At 39.1% G+C, this 25685-nt stretch overlaps 1 protein-coding gene across 4 annotated transcripts in view; it reads left to right on the top strand.

Annotated features, from left to right (window-relative positions):
• Positions 1-25685, top strand: part of FHIT (fragile histidine triad diadenosine triphosphatase) — a 1432969-nt gene that overhangs the window by 1236304 nt on the left and 170980 nt on the right. For all 4 annotated transcript variants that reach the window (XM_047778411.1, XM_047778405.1, XM_047778397.1 and 1 more), the window contains one exon: positions 13689-13757. In XM_047778411.1, coding sequence (XP_047634367.1) covers positions 13689-13757 — 69 coding nt within the window. The remainder of the gene's footprint in view (positions 1-13688; positions 13758-25685) is intronic.

Genomic DNA, 25685 nt, shown 5'->3' with positions numbered 1-25685 from the left:
CTTTCTAGTAAAGAGTACATCCTGGAATTAATTTGTGAAGGTCAGAAGCTATCCAAAGAAAGGGTGGGTTTCTTCTTCTCTCCTGAGAGAGAGCCATGGTGACTATTATTAAAGTTAATGCTGAGCAAAGACTCCATCCCCTTGGCAGTCGGCTGAATACTGATTGTTTTCAGGATGAGCTATTTGCTCCAGAAACTCAAGCATATTTGAGGCATATTTAAAAAGGATGTATATGAAACTAGAAAGATAAGACCTTGAAACTTACATTTTGTTGAAAAGATACTTTTTAGGAGGGAAGAAAGGTGTGCGCCAGGCAGGCATAATGGACTGCATCCTTGAATCCTAAGCAGAGGGAAAAGACAAGTTTGTGAAGAGAAACTGTGTATATGAGGTTTCCTTTTCCTTTTTTTTTTTAAGTGAGCTAACAAATTAAGAGTAGTAAGTCATCTTCCCAACCAATCATCCATCCATCCACCCATTCATCCATTTGTCTATCCATTTAGTTATCTACTTATCTATCCATCCAATAATTTACACAATGTGTCCTCTAAGCTGGAATCTGGGGTTTGGCCGAGGAAACAAGAAAAATACAATAAGTAATGACCTAACCTGATGGATGGAAGAAAGAAAACTGTAGTTCTTGATATTTTGTGGTAAAAAGCCACCATGGAGATGAATACAAAGAATCCGAAGAGCTTTGGGAAGTCTGAAGGCTACACAAAGGACATGGCATTTGAGCTGACTCAAAAACTGAGAAAAAGGAGTTCCCGTGGTGGCGCAGTGGTTAACGAATCCGACTAGGAACCATGAGGTTGTGGGTTCGGTCCCTGCCCTTGCTCAGTGGGTTGACGATCCGGCGTTGCCGTGAGCTGTTGTGTAGGTTGCAGACGCTGCTCGGATCCTGCGTTGCTGTGGCTCTGGCGTAGGCCAGGTGGCTACAGCTCTGATTGGACCCCTAGCCTGGGAACCTCCATATGCCGCGGGAGCGGCCCAAGAAATAGCAAAAAGACCAAAAAAAAAAAAAAAACTGAGAAAAAGATGGAGATAAGGAGGTAAAGGAACACCATATGGAGGAAAGAACATTTCTAAATTTTTTCCTTCCAAGAGAATGTAAACACAGCGACTCCAAGGAGAGCCGATAAAAAACAAAGGTGACAAATCCTGAAATACACTTTGTATCTCTCTCTCTCTCTTTTTTTTTTTTTAGAACCATACCCATGGCACATGGAAATTGCCAGGCTAGGGGTCGAATCAGAGCTATAGCTGCCAGCCTACACCAAAGCCACAGCAACACAGGATCCAAGCAGCCTTTGCAACCTATACCGCAGCTCATGGCAACGCCAGATCCTTAACACACTGAGTGAGGCCAGGGATCAAACCTGCAACCTCATGGTTGCTACTCAGATTCATTTCTGCTGCACCATGATAGGAACTCCGAAAGTTGTTTTTACTGGAGTTGTCACTAAGGACATCTCCCTGCAAGGCAGCCAACAGAACCACTTTCACAAAGAACCTCTTACTTGCATGTGTGGCTAAACAGAAAGACTCTTTATCCTGGAAGGGTCTACCCGAGATTCCACCTGTGTATGTGTGTGAGAATAACCTAATGGTGTGGGGATGTGAATTATCATGGCTTTATAAATCTTGTTTGAGTTGGTCAATTTTCTAAGGATAATGATCGCAAATTCTACTCTCTTCTTACCAGTGTTAAGAGCTTGAAGCTGTTATGTCACTTTGAAAACCAATCATGAGCCAAAAACTAATATAGAACATTTTATAAGATTGATCTCAAACTTATGAGATCTGTTCTTTTGGGCCTCCCTTGCACACATGTTCAATATCCTAAGGGTGATTAATGTTTAGGGAAATGAGATTATGACTTCTGCTAGGCTGTGTTTAATTATACTAGAGGGCCAGTACTAAGTGCTATTCCTGGGCTTTGGCATTGAGAAAACCTACCCACTTCACCTCTCAAAGCTTCTATTTCTTCAGCTACAATTTTTCTCATCTTGCCTCACCTTCCAAGCAGAGACAAAACAAGTATTCTCAGGCATAAGATTATTGTGTGGATTATATGAGCAATCCAGATAAAGTGCTTAGACCAATGCCAGCATATGCCAAATATTCAGTACATTTTATTATTATGATTATACAATAGTTGTTTCAAAAATATTTTTGACAGCCTGTTTCTGCTCTGAACTAGAAGGTTCTATTCCATGGTGAGCTTTGCTAAATATATTCTACTCCACGATGTCACCAGCACAAAGCTTGTATTTTCTTCATGGTTGGATTTGGCCTTACTTAGTCTGGGGAGGCCTCACCTTCCACTACTAAGTTTAGGTTCAATGTGAAAACACTACCAGCTACTTAGTTCCAAAGTAAGTATCCCTGGAAGTGAGTATTTCTGCTCACAGGGACTTGAGGATACCTGGACATGGTCAGCTCGGGGGAAAAATAAAAAAGAGCTGTCTATCAAAAGGCACAGGCATACTGATGGTTTCTGACCATCTTGGTGATAAGCCCCTTCCTTTGGAAGACTACAGCTGGCTTCTATGCCTTTCATGAAACAGAGGAAACAACACTGTTTTCCAGGTGCCTTGGTTGTCCCAGTCAAGCTGAGAAATTTTAAGAAAAAAAATAAAAGATAAAGAACCATGCAGTTTCAAAAAATTCTCCCCGAATTTGCAGAGACCCTGTGGAATTTCGTGGATTAACAACTGTGTTTTAAACTATACACCACTGGCAGTGTTCCAGTTGTGAGTCGTAACAATATATCATGAGAGGGATGGTGCTTTCATGATACATGGGTTCAGTACATCATCCAAGCATCATGGCTTCCATGATGTATGGCTCCAAACCACAATGAGAGTTTAAAGGAAGTTTTAGTGACCAGACAACTTTAAATTTCAAATTTTTTTCTTAAAGTCTTTTCAAGTCAAATCAAAGAAAGCTGATGGAATCAGATGCTGTGTAAAGTGTCACTGAACTCTGAGTATGTGTCTTTTCCTTTTGACTTTAAGCTCACAAGGTGGAAATAATTGGCAGGCTCTTCTTAAATTTCTCTTCTACAGAGAAGAGAAGCCTAGAGAACTGAACAAACATGAGCTGGTGTCAGTGCATCTGTTTTGCCAATCAATTTCCCCCATCTTCCTTTCTGCAAGCACCAGTGGCTCATCTCTGACATAAAGCCCTGGATCACATGAGATGCTGTGATAGGCAGTGCGTAAACCCAGGAGAGATTTGTTTTCTTGATTTTAAGGGGCTCTTTCCCTGAAATTTAACAGAAACAACATAAAATGTAGATCAACTCCCTTACTCATTGCACACCAATTCTAAAAGGGACATAGGGAAAGAAAACTCACCTTTTCTATCATTTGTCTTTATAAAGGAAAACCTGATTGCAAAGAAAAGGAAAATAAAAGGTGAATGGCATATGGGATTCTTACCCTGAGCAAGAAATGGGAGCTATTGTCATAGTTGCATCACTTTTCCTGTTTGAATGATATGTTTATAAAGATGGTGACATTGCTTATGAGAATACACTAGCTTTAGGGGGCAAGGAAATCACTACCAATTAAGAAAACAGGTGCTGGGAGAATTCCTCTTCCTTCTTCTTTCTTCTTCTTCTTTTTTTTTTTTTAACCCTACTGTAATAAACAGAACAAAATGAGAAATCTCTCTACTGTTTGTGTAATAGACTCAAACGGGAAAAGCAAGAGATAATTACATTTCCAGTGGCTTCTTCCATTTTCCTTCACTAAATGAATTAAAGGGAAGAATGGTGGTAGAGTGTCTGCCATGTGGAGGGAAACATCTGGCCATGAGGCTTCAGCACAGTCTCTCTTCCCATTATCTTGCCTCTAGTTGTTCACTCCTTTGGCTTCCTCCAGAAGACTGGAACTCTCAAATTACTATAGATTGTTGCTGTCTATCTCCTGCATCTCCCTGATTTCCAAAGAGCAGAACATCCTCTTTTCATCAAATAGAACCATTTACTGTCTCAAAAAGAAGTCCCAGGCTTCTTTTCTCTTGTGCTTGTAGCTTATATAGATAATCTAGGTAATGTAAGAGTTCAGAACAGACCTCCTCAAAATGTACACTCTGGCACATGGATCATTTTGAGCTAAAGGCAATGCAGACCCTATGGACTCGAGACACTTCTTTTCCTCCCTTAAGTACCTAGATGAATTTCAATTGGGGATTTTTCCCATAAAAAAAGGTATTATCAGAGATTAACTGTATTGTAATTTATATAGCAGAGCAAACATCAAATTACCAAACTCTGCTCGTCCTGTGAATGACCCCCTTGTCCTTGGAAGACCCATCTCCCAACCTATTCCGTAGATAAGGATGGCAACTGTCCTATCTCTGAACTTCTCATAGTTTCGGGGTTCCCATACATACAATACTAACTTTGATTTTCTCCTATTTATCTGCCTCATGTCAATTTAATTCTCAGACCAGTGGGAACCCAGCAGGGTAGAGGAAAGTTTTCTCCCTCCCTGACAGTAACGAAGACATGGGAATAAATGCATCACCCACTACTCTGAGGCTGTCAGCTGAACAATAGGAACGAGACAGACCTGGTGTCTAGAGAGATGTATTCTCTTTCATTGGTTATTTGAAGAATTGACCAAATTTAGTCTGCTTCTTTTCTATAGAGAGAACACTGATGCATCATTTAATTATTTCTTTTTCATAAGGTAAAAAATCTTAAGCATTTATGGCACACTATCACACCATTCATCCACCCATTTTTAAGTTATTATTGATTATAACACTTCTTATGATTTATGTGGGAGCATTATTTGCTTAGTCACCTTGCATGATATTTTATATGTATTTTCACATCCTCACCAAAACACTAAAACATAGGAACTGTTACTGTCTTCATTGTTGTAAATGAGGAAACTGATGGTTTCAGAGAGTAAATGAATTGTCCAAGATCATCAAACTGGTCAAAGGGGTGGAACTGAAATTCTAAGCCCTGTTAAGAGGGTGTGAAATCTTAATTTTGTTATGCTGTCATCCTTTCCAGTTAAATATTTGAGTGAGTGTCGAGTCCCAGTTTATTTGGAAGCTCTGGATGTAGACCTATACTTTATCTTCTTTGACTTACTACAGGATTATACCCCAATAAGCCCATCATAAGTTGAAAGGGCCATTAAGGTGAAAATGAGTTTAATATACTTGATCTATAGAACATCATAGATTAGCCAGTTTACCTTAAATGTGCTCAGAATACGAACATTCACCTACATTTGGGCTAAGTCTTCTAACACAAAGCCTATTTTATAATAAAGTGTTGAATAGCTTGCTTTATTGAATGCTGGACTGAAAGTGGACAAAAGAATGGTTGTCTGGGTACAGATGGTTCTAAGTGTATCCATTGTTTACTATTGTGATTGAGTGGCTCACTGGGAGCTGTGATGACAACCACCACCCATCATCACGAGACGATATGGAACTACATATCACTAGCCTAGGAAAAGATCAAAATTCAAAGAATGGTTTCTACTGAATGCACATAGCATTCATACCATTGTAAAGTCAAAAACTTTAAAGTAGAACCATTGTAAGTCAGGGACTATCCATAGTTATGAACAGCTAGCCTAGTGATGAACAATGCCTCTTTTCACTCTCAAAAGTTCCCATTTGGACAATAAATTCTGTGACCTCTAACTAGTAGTATGTTTCATGCTGGCAAATATTATTTCTGCTGGTTTTAAGAATGCTCATCTGCCTCTAGGGGGGAAAAACAAAGGGGAGAGGGAGGGAGAGAGGCAGACTTATGAAATTGCGAAGGAATAGCCTGCTACCTCTGCCCCTGTGCTTTTTGGCCACTGATGCATCTTTTTTGGAGAAATGCCTATTCATCTTTTGCCCATTTTTTTTTTTTTAGTTGGGATTTTTGTCCTTTTCACTGAGTTGTCTTAGTTTTTTATCTGTCCTAGATATGTCTCATATCAGATGGATGACTTACAAAAAGTTTTTTCTATTATTTTATGGGTTACCTTTTCACTTTCTTGGCCAAATCCTTTGAAGCACAAAATTTCAAAGTTTGTTTCTCTCTTTCTTTCTTTTTTTTTTTTTTTTAAGGGCTTCACCTGCAGGATATGGAGGTTCCCAGGCTAGGGGTCAAATGGGAGCTGCAGCTGCTGGCCTACACCACAGCCACAGAAACGTGGGATCCAAGCCATGTCTGTGACCTACACCACAGCTCACAGCAATGCCAGATCCCTAACCCACTGAAGGAGGCCTGCATCCTCACTGATACTTACAAGGTTCTTAACCCTCTGAGCCATGGTGGGAATTCCACTAAATTTAAAAGTTTGATGATGTTCACTTTCTTCCACTTTTAAGGACCCGTGCAATTACATTGAGTGCAGGTGGATAATTCAGGATCATCCATGAAGTTCTTATTTTAAGGTCAACTGTTAGCAATGTTAATCTTTCTGCACCCTTAATTCTTCTTTGCCATACAACCTAATTTATTCACCAGCTCTGGAACTAGGATATGGACATACTAGAGGGGGCCATTATCTGAGGGGGCCATTATCTGCCTCCCACAACAGTGTTTTTGTTCTTCTTTAGAATAAGACTTGCTGGAGTTCCCATCATGGCACAATGGTTAAGGAATCCGACTAGGAACCATGAGGTTGCAGGTTAGGTCCCTGCCCTTGCTCAGTGGGTTAAGGATCCGGTGTTGCCGTGAGCTGTGGTGTAGGTTGCAGACGCGGCTTGGATCCCGTGTTGCTGTGGCTCTGGCATAGGCCAGGTGGCTACAGCTCTGATTGGACCCCTAGCCTGGGAACCTCCATATGCCCTGGGAGCGGCCCAAGAAATAGCAAAAAGACAAAAAAAAAAAAGAATAAGACTTGCCTTCTATGATTTTTCATCCATCTGGGGGAGAGGGGTTCATACTGGTGCAGCTGGTGTAAGTTGTTAGACCAAGTTATGGAGAAGGGTAACTCTCTACCTCTAGTCTTCCTTGCCCTTCTCCTCCACCATGATTTTAACCCTTATAGCCAAATTGGAATATATTCTGACAAGGACAAAACACATCAGTGTGACTACACTGACCATCTTCAGGTGAGTATGGGATAAAGTACATGTGTTCAAAAGGAGACACCAGGTAGTAAAAAGAGCTAGGACCTATAAAAATTCTATCAAGGTATTAAAGCTCAGAGAGATCCTACATTTGGAGAAAGTGATAGCAAAAAGACTTTTAGAGCTAAAATTTGCTCAAGCAGATGAGCCAGGGAAGAGTGGATGTACTGCTTGGTGCAGACTATATAAAACTAATAAATTAAGGGGAAAAAGTCCTGACATTGAATAACTTGGTTAATCTATACTGTATTGGGCATGGCTTTGAACTTGGAAGACATTAGAAATAGGACTTAGGAGATAATGCCCTTGCTTTAAGTGAATTAAAGTCTGTAGGCAAAGGCAGATTTCATCCTCTGATGGATGCAAGTCCAAAATGACTTGCAGATGTGATCAAAGACATTACAGAGAAATCATAGAGCTTGGCAGAGGCCTCAAGAAGCCATGGCAAGGAGGTGTCCTTATCTTTGGAATCAGGAGATGTGGGGTGGTCTCCTGAGAAATGGTGTCATTTGTTGGTAAAAAGCAAATGCTCTGGTGTCTGACGACAGACTCAGATTCAGCTTTTGGCTCCTGGTCACTCCCTGTAGGAGCTTGGCCAAGTTGCTTGACCTCTTTGGTTTATTTTGTCACTTGGAAATGGTGATATATTTATGAACAACCTCTAGCCAGTGTTGTAAGAATTGAAATAATGATATAAATCAGCACAGGGATTGGTAGTGAGTTTTCAATAAATCTTAGCAACAATTACTACTACTATTACTATTACAAAAGTAACTGTAGAAACTAGTAGACTCGGGAAACTTACACAAGTACTTCCTCAAAAGAGATTTTTCTCCCTCCTCTGCAACTACTGCCGTTGATTTCTCTGCAAAGCTCCTTTTCCTTGGAAAAGTTATTTGTGCTTATTTATCTCCCTTTGCTTTCCTTCCATGCCCTCTTAAATCCACTTCAGTTTTTTTTTATAACAGCTTTATTGAAATATTATTCATATCCCATAAAAATCACTCTCTGTAGAGAGTTCCGTGTTTTTCTAAATATATTCACAAAGTGATGCAGCCATCATGACTATCTAATTTTTTTTTTTTTTGTCTTTTCTGGGGCTGCTCCCACGGCATGTGGTGATTCCCAGGCTAGGGGTCTAATCGGAGCTGTAGTCACCAGCCTATGCCAGAGCCACAGCAACACGGAATCCGAGCCGCATCTGCAACCTACACCACAGCTCACGGCAACGCCGGATCCTTAACCCACTGAACAAGGCCAGGAATTGAACCTGCAACCTCGTCGTTCCTAGTCAGATTCGTTAACCACTGTGCCACAACGGGAACTCCATGACTATCTAATTTTTGAATATATTCATCATCCCCAAAAGAAATGTCATGTCCCTTAGCAATCCTTCCCCATTCCCCTGGCAACTGCTAGTTTACTTTCTATCCCTATGAATTTTCCTATTCTAGACATTTCATATAGACAGAATGATACAATATCTGGCTTTTTGTGTTCAGCTTCTTTCACTTTGCATAACTCACTTAGTGTATTTTTTTCACTTAGCAGTACTTTATTCTTTTTTATGGCCAAATCATATTCCATTGTCTTCTCTACCACATTTTTTTTTTAATGCATTCACTACCTGATAGGCATTTGCCTTGCTTTCCCTGTTTGGCTCTTATGAATAATACTGCTATAAATGTTCATGTACAACTTTTTGTGTGGATATTTTGAGATCTTTTCGGTACATACTTAGGAGTGGAATCCTGGATCATCGGTAACAGTATGTTTAACTTTTTGAGGAAGTGCCAAACTATTTCCAAATCAGTGATATCAGTTTACATTATATAACCTATGAATGTATAATTCTCCACATTCTCATCTACACTTATTATCTTTTTTTATATTGCCATTCACTTGAGTGCTAACAGATATTGCATTGTGGTTTTTATTTTAATTTCTCTAATGACTGATAATGCTGAGCATCTTGTTCCATGCTTTTTAGTGAAGTTTTATTCTCCCATTTTCATTGAAACCAAATCAAGCTTTCACCAGGACTGACTCTGGTAAGTAGACCCTCCTTGAAATTCCTTCTTCCTTGTTTATATATTTATTTGCATTTTTATTAAACTATAATTGATTTACAATGTTGTGCCAATGTCTGCTGTGTAGCATAGTCACACACACACACACACACACACACACACACACATTCTTTTTCTCATATTATCTTCTATCATATTCTATCCTAAGAGGATATACTTCCCTGTGCTATATGGTAGGACCTCCATTCTAAATGTAATAATTTGCCTCTACTAATCCAAAATTCCCTGTCCATCCCACTCCCTCCTCCTCCCCCTTGGCAACTTCAAGTCTGTTCTCTATGTCTATGAATCTGTTTCTTATTTATAGATACGTTCATTTGTGCCATATTTTAGATTCCACACATGAATATCACATGTTATTTGTCTTTCTCTTTCTGACTTACTTCACTTAGTATAAGAATCTCTAGTTGCATCCCTGTTCTGCAAATGACATTATTTTTTCCTTTTTATGGCTGAGTAGAATTCCATGTACCACATCTTCTTAATCCTTTCATCTGTTGATGGACATTTATGTTGTTTCCCTGTCTTGGCTATTGTGAATAGTGCTGCAATGAATATGGGGTGCATGTATCTTTTCAAATGATAGTTTTGTTTGTTTATATATGCCCAGGAGTGGGATTGCTGGATCATATGGTAGTTCTATTTTTAGTTTTCTGAGAAATCTCCATTGGTGGTTGTACCAATTTATATCCCTACCAACAGTGTAGTAGGGTTCCCTTTTCTCCACATCTTCTCCAGCATTTGTTATTTGTAGACTTATTAATGACAGCTATTCTGACCTGTGTGAAGTGGTACCTCACTGTAGTATTGATTTGCATTTCTCTGAACTAACCCTCTCTGTTTGCTTCCTTCTCTGCTGTATCATTAATCTGTGTCGTACTTCTCATTTGTTTAAATGTTGAAGCATCCCAATTCTGAATTTTTACCTTGTCCCACTACAGTTTTTTGCATGACCCTTATATCCACCTGAAGTTAAATTGTACATTTATTTACTTGTTTCTTTTATGCATTACCCAGTGCATTTGTAGCTCTATGGAGATAGGAACTTTGTCTTGTTCAGTACTCTATCCCTCATTTCTAGAGTAGCACCTGGTTATAAATATTTTATATGAATAAATGTAGGTGTTAGGAAAAAATGTAAATAGATGTTATATGAATAAAGAGAGGAGCTCTCCATAAATAAATACGCTTCTGGATTTCTAATTGAACAAATTTAACCATGTGTCTTTTGGGTAGATCTTCTCTGATACTATGCTAGGGACCATTGTAGAATTTTAGTTGACCACAAAAACTTTTTTGGTACATGGTGCATCATGAATTTTTAAAAAAATACTTTCCACATTGAGCAACTATATTGCTTGAAACTCTAGCAAAATTTAGTGTTTTGTTTTTTTTTTTTTTGCATTTAAAAAAGTAAGCTGTCATTGTAAAAGCTCAGTATGAATTCATTAAGAACAAATTCAGTCCAATTGTTTTTGCCTGCTCTACATGGGGGTTTGGTCAGAATGCAATTCTGTTGGAAGGCCATGGCAATAGTATTTCTTCACAAAAGCAAGGTTTTGAGCTGGCTTTACCATGATTTCCTCTTTCTGAAAAGTTGAGTGGGTTGTCGGGATTTTGTGATCAGTTTGTCACTTAAGAATTTAAGTTCAGATATCAGACAGGGTTAAGATCTATGCCCTTGAGAAAAATCACCTATACAGCAAGCTGTTTGCTGTTATCAATGTCATGGTGAATTTAAAGTTGTTACCAGTGATCAAGAGTGGCATTTCCAGGAATGGGTGGTAACAGAGCCTATAGAGATAGACCTGAACACTAAATCCAGGAGAGCAAATTTAAGAAAAGGAGGCGTGGGATGGGTCTGGACCCAGGAGATTCCTCAAATATAAGTTCACAGCCACCTGTATGTTATTAGTGGACAAGGACAAGCACATTCCTAAGACAAGGCACAGAGAGTGACCAGAGAGCAGGGAGCCAGGGAGGCATTCAGTAATAGGTCTCCTTTAATGCAGTAGGACAGACAAAACAGTGGGTGACCTTGGTGCCCACTTAGCATGCTTTCGAGAGGGGAGGTCAGGAACCAGGTAAATAGTCCAGACCACGGTTCTCAAAGTGTGGCCTGGACCAGCTACAGTGGCATTATTGGAGTTTGTCAGAAATGCAAATTTTGGGAGCCTGGTGATCTGTGTTTTGCTCAGATTTGAGAACCACTAGTCGAAGCCACAGAAATAACGTTAGCAACAGAATCACTTTAACCATGTTCCATTCAAAGAGGTTTTTTTTTTTTTTTCCTTTCTTTTTATTTTTATTTATTTTTTTTTCTTTTTTGGCCACCCTGTAGCATAGAGAGTTCTGGGCCAGGTATCAGATCTGAGCTGCAGTTGCAGTTTGCAACGCCCCAATCCTTAACCCACTGAACCTGCAGTCCCAGTGCTATAGATACTCTGCTGATCCCATTGTGCCACAGCAGAAACTCTTTCTTCCTTGCTGGTGTTGGAACCAACCCCTGAATGCCATCTCTGCTCAATCTGAGAGTTAAAAAAATAATAAACATAAAAAGAATAATACCACCAAAGCTACATGTAAAGAGTACTATGTACTAAACAGTATGCTCAGGACATGGTTAGCAGGTTTGAGCCTTTTAACAATTTTATGAAGTGAAACAGTTGCAATTCTCATTCTAGATGAGGATACTGAGATAAGGGCTTTATGAGACAAGACCACAAGGCTAGTAAGTAGTAGATCCAGGATTTGCATGAGGCAGTTTAGCTGCAGAACACTGGTCTGAAATACCCAATTTTGGAAGATGGTGGATGAATGGATGGATGCATGGATGAGTGGATAGAAGGAAGGAAAGGGGTGCAGGGAAAGAGGACTGGGGGAAGGAAGGAAGAAGAGAAGGAGAAAGGAAGCCAAGAGGAAACAAAGACATGGGGAAGGGGTAGCAGCAGATTTGAAAAGTAAATATTGAATGATGCCTCCTTCCAAGTTATTTCCTTGTACAGCAGCGTTTTTCTGATCTTGATTTTAAGTCAACAAACCCACATATGTTAATCAGTTTTAGCCTGTGCCCATCCTACACTGCTTCCTTCTCAGAATTTAGTTCCGTGTGAGGTATTTTTCCCTATACCCTTTCCCCCCCGTCTCTCTCTGCTCGCATAGTCAGCTTCACTTAGTAATGTACTCATCCCAGTTGCTGAGGAAGCTCTGACTAGTTTTGTCATTGACAGAAGAATATTCTGTGAAAAACACGTCACTCTTTGGGGACTGTGTGCTGAGGGGCTGATGTGAAGCACCTCTCTGCTTCATTCACCTTGGACCGCCTTGTTCCCTGCCTCTGCTTTAATAGCATATAATTTTCCCCTCTTCCTGCAGCACAGCCACAGGGTCACTTAATCTCACATTCTCCAGAGGCCCTTTGGAGGCATGCAGCCTGATCGCTGTAATCAAGAAGTGGTGGGTGTGATCAGAGACTAGGTTTGATTCTCTGTCTGCCTCTCCACATTTAGGCTTTTGGTTTTCACTTTCCTTCCCGTGGTCGGTAATAAGCATGGGAACTTAGCTTAAGGGCAGGAGTGAGGTTTAACTTCAGCTGAGGTATGATAGAGGCTATTTGGAAAGTAAAACTTTCAAATGGCAATTTAGCCTTGAAGGATATACTGAATTAGATATGCCGTGTGCCTTGATTCATGATCTCTGCCTAATGGCATTGCTATGTATATTACCTGGGTGCTTTAGTAGACTAGAGAAATGGGCCGTTTAAAAGATTAACTTCACAGAATCAGTGCTATGTGCTGATGAAGCACGTGGGGGTGAGGGCTAAATGGGCTGGTTTCCTGTGCTGACTCTACCACTTCCTGGGGGACCTTGTCCTGTCTGAGTAGAGATTTCCTCATCTGTAAAATGGAGATCATAGTAAAACTTGCCTCAGGGGATTATTCAGGGCATTAAATGAGATAAATGCCAAGCAAGAGCTTTCTTATCATAGTCACTCAACACTTAATAAGCAAGAACTATTTATATCACTATTATGTGAGTATTATTGGAAGCCCTGGTTCTGTAATTTGGTCCATACACCTTTCTACTCTCACTCGTGTGCTCTTTAGTTTAGCAGTTTCCTGCTAGCCAGTTCTTACTTTTTGTCACTTTCAGAGTTGCTATGGTCACCTCTAAAGACTCGCTGTCATTTCAAAGCACTGGCTAAATACAACCAAGACTGACAACTATGAAGAAATCCACAGAGCCCCTAAAACACCGGCATTTCACTCAAACACTCCTATGTGCCTTCACCTTGTTCCCTCGTTTTGTGCCCCTCTATTCTCTGCAGATTTCAGATATGGTTCCTGAAGGTGATCGTCATCCTCTGAAAAATAATCCAGCAGGAACCAATGTGGAGTAATTGGGCTTCATGAGCACATCACTGTCAAGTCTAGAAATACATGGGAAGACAGTTGCATTTTATTTTTTTTTCTTTCTTGTGCATTTCAGCATGTTCACATCCACGTTCTTCCAAGGAAGGCTGGGGACTTTCACAGGAATGACAGCATCTATGATGAGGTGGGTCTGTTCTCTCTGATCTTATTGTTTGATCATAGGGTCTGGCTGTGTGGTGAAATCAAATAATGAACCAGGAACCCTGGATATATAGTCTTAGTTGGGTTTTTCACCCAATGAGTCTTGAGAAGTGGCAGTGGAGGCCAAGGAGCCAGGAATGGGCATAACAGAAACTGAAGACAAATGAATTTTAGTGATTTTCTTTTTCAAATGAAATCTGACAGAAACCAAGTGTCCTTGGCTCTCATTAACCACGATGCCAAACATTTGCATGGAGATACAGCCCAGAAGCTCCGTAGGAGATAACCTACAGTGCCAGCAATAGGAATCAAGCAGATTGGTATATGATTTTTTTAGTCAAATGCTACTTTTAATTTTAAAACTATTTTTGAAACTCAGCTTGTCTTTTCTGATAGCATTTATTCAGTGGAACTTTGAATTCTGGTCAGCAGAAACTAGGTTGGTTTGCATGATAAGAGCATAACCCATGTGTCATAAGCATTTAGCAGTTAACGTATTTCTGGATACTTCTATTCAGAGATATAAATGTGAAACCACTATATAAAGATGGACAGCAAGAGCCAAGTGATTTGCTCTTAGGACCTTGTCTCCATGAAAATCTTTAGATGTTTGTCCGTGCCAAGTGGAAGATACAGCCTATAATGAATCTGCTGGTACAAAATAGAAGAAGATAATTTCAGTTTAATTCCTTATGCTAGCTAGGGAAGGGCAAATAAGTTCCCTACATGTAAGAGCCAATGAGATAGCAATGGTTCCCTGGAGTGTTTGGTTGGAAAGAGCTTTGAGGCTGTTTCTTGATGTGGTATAAAAAAGTGCTACGATTGCTTAGCGATGTCTGCCATGGGTATCTAATAGGAGATGGGAGCCACTTTAGCCATCTCTTGGTCACTCTTCTAACCTTTTAGAATAATGTTTAAATTACATTTAAAAATCTTTGTTTGTCAGGTGGCTCTACCCCTGTGATTATTTACACCTGGTTTATAGCCAAGACATAAACTTTTAAAGAAAAACATGTATAGTGTTTTTTATGCATCTTTTTTTTTGTATTTATAGGGTTTCTTTGTGGTAACTGGGTATGAAAGTGGCTACCCAGAACCTAAAAATAAAGAATGAGAAGGTCAGCTGTTAATAATAACACTTAGTATTAACTTTTGGGATGCACTAGATTCTTTGAGGTGACTAGTAATGGTAAAATTGGGGCATCTCTCACTGCCTTATACAGCTTGTGTTTTCCAAGGGCTACAGTGGGCCTGTGTAGGGTAGACATTCTCTAATCACCAGGCCCTAAGTACTGGTCTCTGGACCAATTGCTGTAAAATCTCACTTCCCAGGAGGTCCTATCCCTAAAGATATGATCCAGTGTGTTACACAGGCACATAGGAATTGATAATTATGTGAGCATGAGAAAGTCCCCAGGAGATTCTGATGCAGGGCTAGGTTTGGGAATAGCCTTCCTCCCAAATCTGTGTGTTCTCAAAGCTATATCCTATAATATTTTAATTTGAACTCATTTTCACTGGATATGGAAATGACTATATAGTTTGGGGTAAGAGCTTAGTTTGTATTGGAAGAAAATCAGAATTATGGAGTAATTACAAAGAGATATGTTTTTAAAAAATATAAGTATGGATCTTATTAGCATAAACTAAGATTAATAAAATGTTGCTAAGTACAGGCTATGTTAATGAATAAATTAGTGCATGATTTATAAGCAAGTGAATACTGCTAAAGTGGTATTAAAAGTGCTTGAAAACACTGTTTTCTTAGACTGAACTGTCACCTTGAAATCTTGTTTATATTCCAAATGTGCTTGTGACTGAAACTGCCGGGCTACATTTCAGCCTAGTTCGAGACATGGTGCCCAAGGCTGAGGTTGGGGTGTTGTGCTTCTCTCCTTATTCCTTTGCCTGTGTGTGTGTGTGTGTGTGTGTGTGTGTGTGTCTGTGCACACGTGCACATGCTCTCCCAGTGTCTCCATCCCCATAGGTGAAGGAACACATGTTTCAACTCCTGTCTATTGCAAAAAGCATCTCAGGAAAAGTAATTACTAAAAGAGTTTTGTTTTGTATTTTGATTTTTTGTGAAATCATAAGTACACAGTAAGAGAGATTGTGGTATGAGACTTAAAGAGACTGAACTTTGGAGACAGGAAGATTTAGGTTCAAGTCCCAGTGCGACCTACTAATCATGTGACATTGGTCAAGTCACTTAAACCCTGTTTGAATCCCATTTTCTTTAAAATGTAGATAATATACAATCTATACATTTCATAAGATAGTGGCATGCAGTATATAACATATGGTACGTGAAAAGCTTGTTAAAGGGTTTGGTACATACTAAGCATTTACTAATAAGTAGGCTTCTGTTCTTATTACCGTTATTTGTTTTGCTTTTCTTTAAAAAAAAAAAAAGTGATGATGACTAAATGGATTTGAAGCCAGGTCATTGAATACCCCGATCTAGAGCTCTTTTTAAGGGTCACATTTCCAATTTTCCCTCTGTCTTGAACCACTCATTCCAAGTCTCATCTTCCTTTGGTACAAAAATATGTCTCCAATTTGAGTACATAAGAAGGTAACAGAAAAGTTAGAAAGCCACAGGAAAAACAGGAGTCATTGCATAGGCATTATCGGTAAAAGACATAACGGACATTAGACTGAGTAATCTTAATCGGAAATGATAGAGTGATGAGGGGCAGCCTGCTCTATACTGATGGGCGTACTCGCTCCAGATTATGCATCTCTCCATGAAATACAACAAACTGCCTGCCTTGGAGGGTGGGGAGTGGGAGCAGAGACAGTGGGAGATCGAGCTGCATAAAACGTAATTGTATTCTGACTACTGCTGAAATAGAAAATGATGCCTGGAGAAGCTCTAGATTATAAATTGGCTAGGAATGTTGTGTTTTCTCCCTGGGCACTGTTTTAAGACGGATGGTGACAAATTGGAGAAGGTTCACAGAAAGGTGATTGGAATGACAGAGCCTGGAAATAGTTACCTGGGGAGTCATTGAAAGTGAAGAAATTTTGTCTGAAGAAGAGAGGGCTTGCAGAGGGAAGACAGTGACAAAGTCACTGTTTCTAGAAATCTGAAGGGCTGGCAAGTAGAAAAGGTATGAAAGGTCTTTTTCTGTGTGGTTCCAGAGGGCAGATCTGGAACTATTAGGCATCAAGGAGGCAGATACCAGTTCCACATAACAGGTCAAATTGATAGAAACTTCTTAACACTGAGAATGCCTTGTGAGGGAGGAAGCTTCCCATCCCTAGGTCTGTGCAAGCACAGAGTAGATGGCCATGATTCTTCAGGAAGACTTCTCTATCCTGTTATTTTTTATTTTTTTTATTTTTAGAGCCACACCCATGACATATGGAAGTTCCCAGACTAGTGGTCGAATCAGAGCTGCAGCTGCTGGCCTATGCTACAACCACAGCAACTCCAGATCCAAGCCATGACCGTGACCTATGCCACAGCTTGTGGCAATGCCAAGATCCTTAGCCCACTGAGCGAGGCCAGGGATCAAACCTGTATCCTCATGGATATTAGTTGGTTTCTTAACCTCCTAAGCCACAATGGGAACTCCTTCATCCAGTTCTTGAATGGACCAGGTAGTTCTGTGATTTCTGTCTTTACATATCTGATCATTTGATGATAACTTCCATTTTTAGGTTATACAAGTTCTGTAGCACATAGTGTAAGGTTGTTTTTGTTTTTTTGTTTTTGTCTTGTTGTTGTTAGTATTACAGTGTTTGGGTAACTACCTAATAAAACATATTCTTTCTTCTTCAGTTTATGGAAATATAAGATATAACTCTTTCTTGATTTGTATGACATCACTATAATGATTTTTCCCCTTCCCAGCCAACTTCCTGCTTTTCTTCCAACTCAGTGTTGCCAATTGATGTCCATGGGTTTTGCCTGCCTTCTCAGAAGCATTTTATTTTGCTTGCAAAGTATTATTCAATGACATGCTTTATTTTTCCTGCAACATACTTTTTAATGAGTGTGGATGCTATTAGGCATGTCACTCATTCACTAGGCCACTCCCACTCCCTAGCTCTTTCCCAGCTTGCCTCACTTGTTTTTGATATCTGCCTGGCCCCTGAAGGCATTTGATAGAGACCCCACCTATTTCATGGGCTACTCCTCTTTTCTCTACCAGTCATATATCACTGGTCCCCAGCATCCTCTGTCTAGTCTGCATGCCATTCATCTGTAACACCCATCACACTTCCTTCCTTCCTCACTCACAGTGCTATGGCCCTGGATGAGTTCTTTAACTTCAGTAGGCATCTGAGTACCTCCCCATCTCCTTTTACTCTCCTTCCTTCTCATCACTTGCTTTTGTCAGATCCATAATTATTGTTCCCACCTCAGGGGCTTTGCATATGCTGTTTTCATTGCCTATAACTCCTTCCATCTATGCTTCTCCTTCATGTGGCTTCATATCCTCTTCCAAATCTCAATGCAAGTGTTACATCCTCAATGAGTCCTTTTCACTGACCTCTGTCCCTCCCACCTCATCTATGATACTAATCCCCCATCCCCTCTATGGTAAGGCTATCATATTTCCAGGTATATTTTCTTTCATAACACTGACCACATGTGAAATAATTTGTAAGTTTATTATTCACTGCCTGCATCCCCTGTAAAGCCCTGAGAATAGGGACCTAATCTGGTATAGAATGGGTAAATACGTATTCCTTAAGTGAATGAATATATGAAAGAATGGGACATTAAAAGAGAGGAACTTGATATTCACTACTATTCCTTACACAATTTAAAAGAAGGAAGCATCTTGCTTTTTAGAAAGTCAACTTATTAACTCATAGCTACCTTGAGTGAGATTCTGACATGGCGATATCAGCCATCTGTGGTTAATTTAATGGAGCATTGACAGAACGAAGTCTGTTGGTCAGAAATCAGCATGCCAATGGCTGCAAATTGTGGCACATCGAAAGGACTTGGTGAAGTAATTATGAGCCTTTTCTGATTGCTAAGCAAGTCTGGTAGGCACATGTCAAAGCTGATAAGAAACTTGCCTCCCTGCCAACCCAAATTGCATGTCTGTAACCAATATAGATGTGGGATTTGCTGAAAGCAAGCTCAAGAGTTTCTCTTTCTTTCTAACCTTAATGATCATTCCTGAGTTTATCTTCCTCTGTTCTTCCTCCATCTTTCTGTTCTGTTTATACATTTCGTTCAGTAATTTATCTTCCTCATTTCAGAGGATGAGTCCCTTGTGTCTCTCAAAACTACATTCAAACTCCACCCTTTCCAAGGCAGAATCTCTTATAAGGCCCTTTCTTTATGGTTCTCCGTGCAGATTTTATTTATCTGGTATTCCTAAACCCTTTCTATGTCTATGTTATTTAAAGTTCCATGAATTATGTGAGGCCTTCTCTGAACTTGGTGGACCCTCTATTATCTTGAAAAATTGATGAAGATTATGATAATGACATAAATGGGTCCTTGGATAGGAGAGTGTATACAGCCTACTGCCATTACATCATCTCATTAACTCAGTAAGGCTTACTTTAGCTGTGTCCCAAATAAGCAATTCTCATAACTGTATTGGACAATTCATTAAATGTTTATGGATGACATTGAATAGTTGTGCTTGTGCACTGTCTATAAAGCCCATTACTGATGAAGGAAGTGACTATTATTATAGCAAATGGGAAGAGCAATCAGCAATTGGAAAAACTCAGCCATGAATTTCATAGAGAGAGCAACTGTGGGTTCAAGCATGTCACGGGAAACAATTGCTTGGCTTAACACAATGCATGGACAAAATCAATTTGCTAAAATGCAGGTCATTTGGTCCTCAGGGCTAGAGAGAACTATTATATTGCTGATAGTATATATTGTTGAACTTGAATCTCTTTCACACACCATTTGACAATGGGCTCAAAGTTCATGGGTCCCCAGTTGACTCTCCAAAAGGGAAGGAATGTTTCACTGAGACAGAGTTAATTAGCTTTTTTTTCCCCCTTGTGAATTCAATGATGTTCTCATACTGAGGGATGAGTTTTTCAGTGTTTGAGAATTTCAGATTGTAAAACTTTGTTATCGCCTGTTAAGAATAAAGTTAGGAATACTGTGATTCTTCTTAAACTCATGAGAATTTTTAACTCAAAGAAGCTGGATGTGATACAACCAACAAATAAATATATAGTAGTAGTGATTTAATGATCCGTGACCTCAAATTCTTTTTGAATGGATCTCAGAATGTTCTTTTGATACTCATTTTAATGATAAAAAGAACTTGGTGGACATATGGTTTACCCTTACCTGTATCAGGTTATTACCCAGTTAAATCTCTACGTCCTTTGCAAAAGAGAAGCACAAAGTCAGCAGAGTAGTGCTTATCTGATTAAATATTATTCCTGTCCATTTGTCCCAGGAGAGTTAAGAATTCAGGGAGGGTATAATTCAAACGGACATTTGCTAGAGTCTATAGCTTGTGGAATGTTGACAAGCATAGCAAACTATTATGGCAGGGACACTTCAGAGGGAAAAAAAAGCATGAAAGGTAGAAGGATAGTTGACGATGAGAGGACAGCTTGAGCCTTAAGGTAAAGGATGCCACCTCTGTGGTGTGTCCTAGAGCCAGCTTCAAGGACTGCCACACTGAGTGTTTTCCCAGAGGTACTCTGCCCTCTTATTTGAATATGCTCAGCTACATATTAGTGAGAAATGAGCAAGAAAAAGTTAACTACATTTCAATCCATCCATAGTACAAGTAAAACCCCGTTTTCAAACTTCTCCACCTGGTCCTCCCTCATTATTTCCTAAATAAGGCTTTGTTGTGTGCCTGCCACAGTGAATTCTCTCTCCAAACAGACAGATTCCTGCAGAAGTCTGTGAGGTGCTTGCTAGGAAAGGCAGAAAATATCTGTTCCAAGAAGTCCTTGTTGCCAAGATAACTATCTGTCTTCCTGCCTATTTCCCACAATTCTGTTCACAGTCACTGCTAATTATACCAAACCTAAACTAACATCAATACTTGAATCGGGGCCATTTACATATTTTTTTTAAAGTCTTTAGGTTTATAATCCAGGTTCTTGGCGTAGCTATCAATGAACAGTCACTTAAGAAGAGTGTCCAAACTGTTGATAACTTTGGGGCCTCTGACCCACTAAGGCAAACTATCAAGATCTCCCATAAGAATTTTTTCCAAATCAATTTTACTTAGAGAATTAAGAGTGTAGGGAATAGAGATAGGAAAAAAAATTGCAGGGGGATAAGCTATGAGCAGAAATGGATAAGTACAGCAAGAAGAAAAAAAGATATGAATGAAGCATCGATACATTTCTATTAATATATATTATCATGGCCTCAAAGAGAGAAGCCTTCAAACATTTGACTTGATCTCTTTTTTTTTTTTAAAGAAGAAAAGCAAAATAAGCAAGAATTTGGGGGGGGGGGATAAAAATGAATGCAATTTTAAATCCCTAAAGCATATGAAATGGATTTTGATTTTCAATTATCATCTGTCATTCATTAGACTACAGAATGATCAATTTATTTCAGATAGGCTTTATAAGTAAATCCCACTACCTCTTAACTTGGAGCAGGACACATTATTGGAAACTATCATGTGTTGCATACCAGCAGAGAAGAATAGGCCTCTGAGTCATTTGGAGCCCTGGAAACATAGCCTGACATTTGGAACCCCACCTTGGGTACCCACAATATGGGTGGGTGTTCTTTTGTCATCACCGGGTGACAACTATCACCAGGGACCCCAGTCTGTGCTTTGCACATTGTTCTCTAAAGCAGCACTGACCAAAGGAAAGATAATGTGAGTTACACATGTAATTAAAAATGTTTCAGGAGTTCCCGTCGTGGCGCAGTGGTTAATGAATCCGACTAGGAACCATGAGGTTGCGGGTTCGGTCCCTGCCCTTGCTCCGCGGGTTAACGATCTGGCGTTGCCGTGAGCTGTGGTGTAGGTTGCAGACGCAGCTCGGATCCTGCGTTGCTGTGGCTCTGGCGTAGGCCGGTGGCTACAGCTCCAATTCAACCCCTTAGCCTGGGAACCTCCATATGCCGCGGGAGCAGCCCAAGAAATAGCAACAACAACAACAACAATAACAACAACAAAAGACAAAAAAAAAAAAAGTTTCAGTAGCCACTTCAAAATGAGTGAAAGAGAGAGGGGAAACTAACTTCCATGATACAATTTTAACCCAAATATTATCATTTAAACATGTAACTAGTATAAACTATTATTGATAAGATAGTTCTATCCTCTTTTTATGTACGTTCTTGAGAGTCCATGTGGATTTTACATTTCCAGCACATCTCAGTTCAGACCAGGTACATGTGGCTAGTATTGACCAAACTGGATAGTGCAGTTCTATAATTTATTAAATCGAATTAGCTTCTTTAGTTTTCATAAAAAGTAATTTGATATAAAGCCTCTAAATATTTTCACTCTGGCCCTTCAAATCCAGAGGATGGTAATTTATTGTTCCTGGTCTAAAAAATCATAACATAGGAATTATGTCATCAAACAACTGAATTAGGTTTCATCATCCTTGATAAAGACTTTGTTGAAGTTTTAAAGATGAAATTACCTCATCCAGATAGATCCCTCTACTCTTTTATTTTTTTATATCCTTTTGCTATTAATTTCACCAGGGATGCTTTCAAAATAATCCATGAAATTTGGAGGACAGATAAGCCACCATCTTAACCATGGTTTCTGCAGGTCATAACTTTTCTATGAGTGGCCCAATCAAGCATTATTTGAGTGGCTGAACTTTCTTGTTTCACTCCTGAAAAGAAATACATTAAATGTCCTTTTAAGGCAATACCATCAAAGGGTTACAACTGGGGCTCTCATTCTTGGCTCCATGTCCTTGAAGAAGTTGCTGAACATTTTCTGTTTTTCAGTTTCCTCATCTGTAAAATGGGAGTTTTGATGGAGCTGCTGTGATAATTAAATGTTACATATAAAGACCTAAAACAGTGCCTGATGGACAGTTAATTCTCAGAAATATAAGCTTTTATGAGTTACGTTATTATTAATTTCAAAATCATCATCATCATCAACATCATCGTCCTGAGGGCGTAGCAGAAGCACTCTAAGGAATTGGTGGGAGTGAATGAGGAGTCTGACTGGCCAGGGGCCACCTTCTCTGGAGACCCAGGAGATCTTCCAAATCTAAATAACGCATCAAGGACAGATCGTATGGGTTCAGTATCATTACCTGTGACTATTATCTTGCATGCTTATGAATAAGAAGTCTTTGGAGACATAGCAGCTCAGTAATTTGTGAGCATATTAAACTTTGAAGCTATCCCAAGTATGTAGTCCACACTGTCTAGACACTCAAACACAATGAGGAGTCTCTTCCAGGAAGAAGAAATTCTGATTTAGGATTTTATTCTCTCTTTCAAATGCTTTAGCTTAGTAGTAAGCAGTTCTTTTAGAGATTTTTTTTTAATGACCCCCCTGATTTAGAGGAGCGAGTTGAGAGATGCCGTGTTTTCTTTCTAATCAAAATATATAGAAAAGGCTGCTATACCTACATAGCTCTAAATTTTATACATTGGGTCAATATAGTAATTCATATGTATTTTATATATAAGAACTATATATAGTTCTTTAATGTTGAATTTGCTATTTAAATCTCAATGTCTTTCATGTTTCCCATATTTAAATGGGGATTAAAAAAAAACCTAATAGCATCGGTCTAATGGTAACAAACAATAGATTATGGTAATAAACAATTCTAATTATTAATCTTTGTTCCTAGAGAGAGGATTAGTGAAAAATAATGATAAACTTATTTAATGGAAGTCCGCAATAGGCTGGACTCTGTGCTAGGCTCTATGCATATGTTAATTTAATCTTTATAAATCTACTGGATAAGTATCATTAATACCATTATATTAAAGCTAAACTATATAGAGGATAGGTGTTTGCTTTACCTTATAACCAGCTCATGACAAATCTTGTTTATACTAAAGTCTGTTTGCCTACAAAGCCTTTAGTCTGATGAAAAATATTATCTTCCCTTTTATGGGCACCTCAAAGGTAATGAGATAAGTGATGTTCTTAGAGACTATGTCTTCTAGTGTCAGACTTTGAACTGTTCCCAGATGTCTTTTTAACCTTAGAGATGTTTACACACATACACATACCCCACCCTAGATTTCCACTAAACCGTATAGATTCTGAACACTGCTAATCAAATAGGTAAGTCTTAAAATGTAGGAAATTGGCATTTTCCACAGTTAGACATTTTCTTTGCTTTTGAGATATAACCTACTAGCCCCCAGGTTGGTATTTTATTATAACCCTTTTTTAGATTTTTTTTTAACACAAGGAAGTCATCAACACACTGTAGCCAAGCTTCTACAATTCCCAAGGTCATCCTTTCAGAGCTGGTTTTGTGCACTGAACCTCTTAAACACTTTTGCATTCCTTATAGTGTTTTCATTCCATGATAGCACACTAAAATATTTAAAAGGAAATTGCTGCCTTTTTTTTTTTCCTCAGAAAGAAACTGTCCTTGCTTACAACTCTCAATGGACCATAAATATCTTCTAGGCCAGATGTACCAGTACCTGTTAGAAATCCTTCTTACATTAGTAGTAACTAAGGAACTCATAGAATATTCCCTTTGCACTGAAATGAAGCCTTGTTCCAGCATCTTCTTTTGCCTTTAAAACAATTTCGGTTCTTCCTAGGAAACTCTTTTAGAGTTATTGAAGAGGAATTTCACATTTGGGTCAAATCCATGTCTGACCTTCCATCTGGCTCCTCCAGTAATCTTACCCATATCAGTCGATGTGAAAACGGAAGCTAGATAGTTTTTAGCAACCTGAAGTAACCTTAAATAAGCAATCTGACTTGTTTTCTTAAACCATTTTCCATCCCCACAATGTGTTGACCATTTATCTTCCTTCCTTGTGGCAGTAGATTGGTTTCTTCTTTCAGATTTCATCTCAAAATCAGGAGCTTGAAGAATGTGAATGGGTTTCATCTCTTGGTGATCTGATTGAAGGTGGAATTAGACTTCTTAAAGGAGGTTAAGGACAGATTTTCATCCAATGGTGCTATACCATCCAATGGGGAGTGAGAGTACGGTGTGATTATGACGTTATGGTGCTGGTGAGTTAATACATCCAGTGAAATGCAAGATGAGGCAGTGAGTTATGCTTATCTCCAAAAGATAATAAGAAAACCGAGGCACAACAAGATCTTACTGTATAGCAGAGGGAACTATATCCAGTCTCCTGGGATAGACCATGATGGAAAATAATATAAAAACTGAGTCATTTTACTGTACAGCAGAAATTGGCACATTGTAAATCAACTATACTTTAATAAAAAGAACATTAAAAAAAGAGTGGTTTAAAATAAAGAATAGAATGGAAGCATATGCATCTAGTAATTAAAAGGGATCGTGGCTGGATAGGGGAATCATAATGTTTCTTTCCTTGTACTCTTTGGTATCTCCCAAACTTTATATAATGAATGAATGATAATTTTATAAAATAAACAAAGCATTAAGTGCAATTATTTAGAAAGCAGACATTCTATGTTATCTTTTACTAGTTGGCAGAGACTACTGGTGACCAGAATGAAGACACTGGTTTTTAGTTTGGAAAAGACCTCATGGGAAATAATTGTGTGTGATCTACCACTTAATTTGAAATACCCAGAGAAATGGCCTTGGGGGCTTTCAGTCTCTGACTTGTTAGGAAAAAAAAATATTCTTCAGGATAACATTTTCCCCAACTTCCTCCTTCAAGAGGCAGGGGAAAAGATACCTTAAAATCAGCATTGACACTAATGTGATATGATGCTCTGCGGGTTTCTGTTTCCCATTCATTTTGCCTGGTCTCAGGTTTCCTTTCCATCACCAAGTCATCTCTTGCATGTCTGAGGTT

Source organism: Phacochoerus africanus, chromosome 1 (genome assembly GCF_016906955.1).
Source record: "Phacochoerus africanus isolate WHEZ1 chromosome 1, ROS_Pafr_v1, whole genome shotgun sequence".
Classification (NCBI taxonomy): Eukaryota; Metazoa; Chordata; class Mammalia; order Artiodactyla; family Suidae; genus Phacochoerus; species Phacochoerus africanus.
The sequence above is the reverse complement of the archived record's forward strand: the minus strand, read 5'-3'. Positions and strand labels throughout refer to the sequence as shown.